Source organism: Notolabrus celidotus, unplaced genomic scaffold, assembly GCF_009762535.1.
Source record: "Notolabrus celidotus isolate fNotCel1 unplaced genomic scaffold, fNotCel1.pri scaffold_580_arrow_ctg1, whole genome shotgun sequence".
In the NCBI taxonomy this organism is placed as follows: domain Eukaryota; kingdom Metazoa; phylum Chordata; class Actinopteri; order Labriformes; family Labridae; genus Notolabrus; species Notolabrus celidotus.
In genome coordinates this window covers 1918-9839 of record NW_023260378.1, presented here as the reverse complement: position 1 = coordinate 9839, position 7922 = coordinate 1918, and the positions used below count along the sequence as shown (strand labels likewise).

The 7922-nt window shown below is 51.5% G+C and overlaps 1 protein-coding gene across 1 annotated transcript; it reads right to left on the bottom strand.

Annotated features, from left to right (window-relative positions):
* Positions 1 to 122: 122 nt before the first annotated feature.
* On the bottom strand, positions 123 to 5115 carry tfr2 (transferrin receptor 2; the record flags this gene model as incomplete). The annotated part of the gene is made up of 14 exons (XM_034679424.1): positions 5023 to 5115; positions 4718 to 4928; positions 4406 to 4595; positions 3689 to 3829; positions 3503 to 3611; positions 3184 to 3426; positions 2454 to 2593; positions 2214 to 2389; positions 2022 to 2141; positions 1153 to 1235; positions 990 to 1053; positions 822 to 889; positions 652 to 722; positions 123 to 207 (listed from the first exon to the last, which is right to left on the bottom strand). Coding segments are annotated over exons 1-14 (1767 nt in total), but the record flags the coding sequence as incomplete, so codon positions are not given.
* Between the last annotated feature and the right edge of the window lie 2807 nt (positions 5116 to 7922).

The window sequence follows — 7922 nt, the reverse complement described above, 5'->3', positions numbered from 1 at the left end:
TTTGTGTTTGTGTGTGTGTGTGTGTGTGTGTGTGCATGTGTGTGCGTGTGTGTGTGTGTGTGTGTGTGTGTTTGTGTATGTGTGTGTGTGTGTGTGTGTGTGTGTGTGTGTGTGTGTCTCACCTCAGTGAACCTGAGCTCCACAGCTGGGACTCCTGCGAACGCGGTGAAGCTGTACGCTCCACTGTTCAGATAGAGCGGCTTCATGCTGAGGAGACGAGCAGACGGAGCGTTCAGGTTGATTCTCTCTCTCGCCACACGGCGGCCATTTTCCTCTGAACCGTGGACTGCATGTAATGATGGACGACGCCACGCCCTCCCCTCCCGTCGTAAAAGATGGACACCTAAATACTTTCGTGATGGGTGCTGACATGTTGAGCTACGTATTTCGACCCATGTCCCATCTGTTAACATGGAGGAGGCGGGGCTTATCACTTTACCGCAGACAGCCAGCAGGGGGAGCTCTGAATGTTCTGGCTTCACTTTTGGAAGCTGTCACATTGTGCATCTTTATTATACAGTCTATGGTTCAACTAGGAGACCAGAGATTATGTCCCGAGATAAAGTACACACTTATATATTATACTGTGTGTGTGTGTGTGAGTGTGTGTGTGTGTGTGTGTGTGTGTGTGTGTGTGTGTGTGTGCCTCACATCCTCCAGCTGCCCCCCTCCCTCTCAGCCTGGCTGTAGATGGTCTGACCTGCGTGTTTGGGATGCTCCACCTGTCAGTCAAACACAGGACCTCATCCATTAACATCTAACACGACAGGAAGTGACATCACTGATGATGTCACAACCACAAATACACACGTGGTGTTCACCTGTCTGATGGCGGCATCCAGCAGGTCCACCAGCAGAGGACTGCTGCAGGCGGACAGCACGTCATCACCTGCAGACACAGAACAATGCTCAGCTGTTTGTTTCCTCTCGTGCCTGATTGGCTGCCACTGCCAGTAAAGTCTGCTGTGATTGGCTGAGAGCTGTGTTACCCATGATGGCCTGGTCCAGACTGAAATAGGCCACAGCCTTCAGGTGGAGCATGGACAGGTAACCCTGGCAAACAAAGGTCAAAGGTCACTGTGCTTTCACAAAAAACTACAAGGCGGTTCTTCTTCTGTGGTGTTTTAATGTGTGCTCTCTGATTGGACGAACCTCCAGCCACTCTGTCGCACCCACGTTTCCAAAATCTCCAGCGTCCCAGCTGACAAACAGCAGGCTGCGTCTGGGACGGAAACCTACACACACACACACACACACACACACACACACACACACACACACACACACACACACACACACACATCACAGTGACATCCCAGTCACACCACAGTGACATCACAGTGACATCACAGTGACATCACAGTCACACCACAGTGACATCACAGTGACATCACAGTCACACCACAGTGACATCTCAGTGACATCTCAGTGACATCTCAGTGACATCTCAGTGACATCACAGTGACATCTCAGTGACATCACAGTGACATCACAGTCACATCACAGTGACATCACAGTGACATCACAGTCACATCACAGTCACATCACAGTGACATCACAGTGACATCACAGTCACATCACAGTCACATCACAGTCACATCACAGTCACATCACAGTCACATCACAGTCACATCACAGTCACATCACAGTCACATCACAGTCACATCACAGTGACATCACAGTGACATCACAGTGACATCACAGTGACATCACAGTCACATCACAGTCACATCACAGTCACATCACAGTCACACCACAGTGACATCACAGTCACACCACAGTGACATCACAGTCACACCACAGTCACATCACAGTCACATCACAGTGACATCACAGTCACACCACAGTCACATCACAGTCACACCACAGTCACATCACAGTCACACCACAGTGACATCACAGTCACACCACAGTGACATCACAGTCACATCACAGTGACATCACAGTGACCCTCTTCCAGCCCCGAAGACACCACCCCGTGTCACAGACAGGTATCAGACCTGTGTGACGGGGAGTCTCACCGTTCTTCACCATGGCGGCGAAGGTTCGAGCCAGCTCCAGGAGGACCGCAGTTCCGACTCCAGACTTGACGGCTCCTGGACCCAGCGAGTCCCTCTGGGCTCCCAGGATGATGTACTGGTCTGTCAGAGGGATGGAGGTTATTATTGGCCTCTGTTGGATCATGTGACCATGTCTTTGTGGTCAGGTGATACCTGGCTCCACTCGGCCGTCCAGGGAGGAGAAGATGTTGTTGAGCAGGACGGGCGTCATCACGTTGTAGACGGACATCTTGACTCGGCGTCCGGAGCTGAACTCCGGACCGACCACGCAGCGCACGTACGGCAGCCGGACCCGCCATGACGGAGGACAGGACGGCCCCGACAGCTGGCTGAGACAGAGATATGCAGTGAGGTCACAAAACACCTGGACAGGTGACTAGGGGCGGGGCTTACCTGAGCAGCTTGGCAGCTACAGTTGCGCTGATTGGCAGAGCTGGGATGAGCGGCAGGCCGGAGGACTGGATGGGCGGGAACTGAGTGTGATTGAAGGAGGGGAACCCGGGGGTAAAGGGGTCACCTGACCCCAGGTGGACCTGTGATTGGACAAGGTAAAGGGTGAGAGTCAGCAGCAGAACGTGTGTGTGTGTGTGTGTGTGTGTGTGTGTGTGTGTGAGTGTTTGTGTGTGAGTGTGTGTGTGTGTGTTACATGTTCAGAGACGGCGGTGTGTGTCTGTGTGTGTGAGTGTGTGTGTGTGTGTGTGTGTGTTACATGTTCAGAGACGGCGGTGTGTGTGTGTGTGTGTGTGTGTGTGTTACATGTTCAGAGACGGCGGTGTGTGTGTGTGTGTGTGTGTGTGTTACATTTTCAGAGACGGCGGTGTGTGTGTGTGTGTGTGTGTGTGTATGTTACATGTTCTGAGACGGCGGTGTGTGTGTGTGTGTGTGTGTGTGTGTGTGTTACATTTTCAGAGACGGCGGTGTGTGTGTGTGTGTGTGTGTGTGTTACATGTTCTGAGACGGCGGTGTGTCTGTGTGTGTGTGTGTGTGTGTGTGTGTGTGTGTGTGTGTGTTACATGTTCAGAGACGGCGGTGTGTGTGTGTGTGTGTGTGTGTGTGTGTGTGTGTGTGTGTTACATGTTCAGAGACGGCGGTGTGTGTGTGTGTGTGTGTGTGTGTGTGTTACATGTTCAGAGACGGCGGTGTGTGTGCTCAGTCCGAGGCGTCGTGGATCCTGCGGCAGGTCAGCGGGGTCAGGGTAGATCAAAGCTCCGCCCGCCCCGTTACTCTCAGCCAACCAGACCTTCTCAGCAAAACTGACCCCGCCCCCCACACGCATCACCACCACGCAGCCAACCACAGACACGCCTGCACTCTTCAGCCAGTTGAAATCCTGAGGACGGCCGTAGTTCGCGTAGACCACGCCCCCCTGCAGAGAGCGAGGGACAGGTAAAGAGACCGCACTGTGTTTCCATGGTACCAGCCAACCAGTGACCCCGTCTCACCGTGGCGCTTCCTGCGGCGCTGTACGGACAGAAGTCAGACGGGTTCAAAGGAATCTGCTCTGAGATCAGTCCTGCAGAGTCCACCAGCCACAGAGAGCTCCTCTGAGACCTGCAGGACAACAGAAGACAAACAGGTGACAGGCGTGTCCTCGCTCGTCTCTGAAGCACATGTCTCTGCTCACACACCTGTCGGGGAACTGCAGCGTGGCGGACATAGACTCCGCCCACGTGTGGTCCATCTGCAGCTTCCTGAAGCGACCCAGGATCTCTGAGGCCAAAGACGTCCCCTCAGGGGAACCCGGAGGGTGACTCGCCCTGCTGACTCGGCTGATTGGACGAACAGGGACACTCAGGTGATTGGACAAAGAGAGACACTCAGGTGATTGGACGTACAGGGACACTCAGGTGATTGGACGAACAGGGACACTCAGGTGATTGGACAAAGAGAGACACTCAGGTGATTGGACGAACAGGGACACTCAGGTGATTGGACAAAGAGAGACACTCAGGTGATTGGACGAACGAGGACACTCAGGTGATTGGACGAACGAGGACACTCAGGTGATTGGACAAACAGAGACACTCAGGTGATTGGACAAAGAGAGACACTCAGGTGATTGGACGAACGAGGACACTCAGGTGATTGGACAAAGAGAGACACTCAGGTGATTGGACAAAGAGAGACACTCAGGTGATTGGACGAACGAGGACACTCAGGTGATTGGACCAACAGGGACACTCAGGTGATTGGACCAACAGGGACACTCAGGTGATTGGACCAACAGGGACACTCAGGTGATTGGACCAACAGGGACACTCAGGTGATTGGACCAACAGGGACACTCAGGTGATTGGACCAACAGGGACACTCAGGTGATTGGACGAACAGGGACGTGTGATTACCTGACTGTTCTGAAGATATCTTCATCCTGCAGCAGCCTCTTCATCATCACCCTCAGGTCTCCCAGGTAGAGCCCCGCCCCTCCCTCTGAAGGTGGTTTAGCCCCGCCTCCTGACTGTCCATCCTCACTCTCTCGCCCCTCTTTGGAGCAGTGGTACCGCCCACTGAAAACTACGTATGCCAATAAGAATGCTGTGAGAGAGAGAGAGACCACGCCCACTTTAGGTAAACCATCACCTTATCAGGCCGATCATGTGTGTGTGTGTGTGTGTGTGTGTGTGTGTGTGTGTGTGTGTGTGTGTATGTGTGTGTACCTGTTGTGAAGACGACGATGCCGCACACACACAGTAACACACTGGTTTTACATTTATCATGGTGCTGCCCGAGCACCAACGCTGTGTTGTCACTGCTAGGCCCCGCCTCCTCCTCTTCTTCTGATGTCACAAACCTCAGCTCCACTCGTGTAGCTCCTCCCCCCTCCTCCCCCTCATCAGCCCGTGAACGCTGCAGTGACACGGAGGTAGACTGCAGAGAGAGAGAGAGAGAGAGATGGAGAGAGGTGTAACCATGGTTACAGGGTAGAAGGGGAGGAGCTTGCCAGGTTGTCCACCTGTCTCACCTGTCTCAGACGAGTCCTGATGGTATCCATGAAGACCTGCAGAGGAGAAAGATCCAGGAAGTACATCTATCCTTTAGTGAAGCCAGAACCTGTAGAGCGCCCCCTGCTGACTGTCTGCAGTATAGGTGATAAGCCCCGCCTCCTCCCTGATAACAGATGGGACATGGGTCATAAGCCCCGCCTACTCCATGTTAACAGATGGGACATGGCTCATAATCCCCGCTTCCTCCATGTTAACAGATGGGACATGGCTCATAAGCCCCGCTTCCTCCATGTTAACAGATGGGACATGGCTCATAAGCCCCGCCTCCTCCATGTTAACAGATGGGACATGGCTCATAATCCCCGCTTCCTCCATGTTAACAGATGGAACATGGGTCATAAGCCCCGCCTCCTCCATGTTAACAGATGGGACATGGCTCATAATCCCCGCTTCCTCCATGTTAACAGATGGGACATGGGTCATAAGCCCTGCCTCCTCCATGTTAACAGATGGGACATGGCTCATAAGCCCCGCTTCCTCCATGTTAACAGATGGGACATGGCTCATAAGCCCCGCCTCCTCCATGTTAACAGATGGGACATGGCTCATAATCCCCGCTTCCTCCATGTTAACAGATGGGACATGGCTCATAAGCCCCGCTTCCTCCATGTTAACAGATGGGACATGGCTCATAAGCCCTGCCTCCTCCATGTTAACAGATGGGACATGGCTCATAATCCCCGCCTCCTCCATGTTAGCAGATGGGACATGGGTCATAAGCCCCGCTTCCTCCATGTTAACAGATGGGACATGGCTCATAAGCCCTGCCTCCTCCATGTTAACAGATGGGACATGGCTCATAAGCCCTGCCTCCTCCATGTTAACAGATGGGACATGGCTCATAAGCCCCGCTTCCTCCATGTTGACAGATGGGACATGGGTCATAAGCCCCGCCTACTCCATGTTAACAGATAAGACATGGGTCATAAGCTCCGCCTCCTCCATGTTGACAGATGGGACATGGGTCAAACAAGAGTCATTGAACGCACCATCACTGAGAGAGCCTGCTTCAAACCCACACAAGAACCTGTGACGCTGAGGACTGGACCCACATGAGGACTGGACCCACCTGATGACTGGATTCACATGAGGACTGGACCCACCTGAGGACTGGACTACCTGAGGGCTGGACCTTCCTCAAGGAGCTACCACGCTTTCACAACAAGCTAAATGTGGGTTTGGTTAGAGGGACGGGCGTGATCCCGGATCCACCAGCTAACCTCTACAGCAGACCATCAAAGTGTGAAACGTCCTGATTAGAAGCAGAACCAGGACAAAATGAAACAGATCTCTTTAACGGGACTGAGTCTCAGGTCTCCCCTTCAGCTGATCCTCTGAGCTCGCCCTGATTGGTTCAACTCTGGGGTCAGAGGTCCGCGCGTGTTTGATCTGCTATACTTTATTAACAGTGAGTAAACACACACACACACACACACACACACACTCTCTCTCTCTCTCTCTCTTACATCAGACAGAGTGCTGCCGTTTCTGTCTGCGACACGTTAGAACATCAGAGCGAAACACACACTCAGGAGATCTCTGTGGAACATGAAGTCAGGGAACCCTGTTAGACCGGCCTCAGAGAGATCAGCTGATCATAAAGGTCTACTCACCTGTTTGATCCTGCTGAACGTCCCTCCGTCTGCCTCTGCTCTCTCTGTGTGTGTTTCTATGATCAGAGAGCACACATGATCTTAAACAGCCAATCCCATGTTAGCTGAAGCAGAGGGGTCAGACCAGGCCCCCTGAGAGAGTCTGTCGTCACTCTGAAGTTAAACTAACCCCGTCCCCCTAAAGTCTGGACACTGTGTTTCCACTTCACGGTTCAGTTTTAACCTTCATCTGTGGATGCAGTGACTTCCACTACAGAGTCATGTCTGTCTTTAATGCAGTGACTTCCACTACAGAGTCATGTCTGTTTATAATGCAGTGACTTCCACTACAGAGTCATGTCTGTGTTTAATGCAGTGACTTCCACTACAGAGTCATGTCTGTGTTTAATGCAGTGACTTCCACTACAGAGTCATGTCTGTGTTTAATGCAGTGACTTCCACTACAGAGTCATGTCTGTGTTTAATGCAGTGACTTCCACTACAGAGTCATGTCTGTGTATAATGCAGTGACTTCCACTACAGAGTCATGTCTGTGTTTAATGCAGTGACTTCCACTACAGAGTCATGTCTGTGTTTAATGCAGTGACTTCCACTACAGAGTCATGTCTGTGTTTAATGCAGTGACTTCCACTACAGAGTCATGTCTGTTTTTAATGCAGTGACTTCCACTACAGAGTCATGTCTGTTTATAATGCAGTGACTTCCACTACAGAGTCATGTCTGTTTTTAATGCAGTGACTTCCACTACAGAGTCATGTCTGTTTTTAATGCAGTGACTTCCACTACAGAGTCATGTCTGTTTAATGCAGTGACTTCCACTACAGAGTCATGTCTGTGTTTAATGCAGTGACTTCCACTACAGAGTCATGTCTGTTTATAATGCAGTGACTTCCACTACAGAGTCATGTCTGTGTTTAATGCAGTGACTTCCACTACAGAGTCATGTCTGTGTTTAATGCAGTGACTTCCACTACAGAGTCATGTCTGTGTTTAATGCAGTGACTTCCACTACAGAGTCATGTCTGTGTTTAATGCAGTGACTTCCACTACAGAGTCATGTCTGTGTTTAATGCAGTGACTTCCACTACAGAGTCATGTCTGTGTTTAATGCAGTGACTTCCACTACAGAGTCATGTCTGTGTTTAATGCAGTGACTTCCACTACAGAGTCATGTCTGTGTTTAATGCAGTGACTTCCACTACAGAGTCATGTCTGTGTTTAATGCAGTGACTTCCACTACAGAG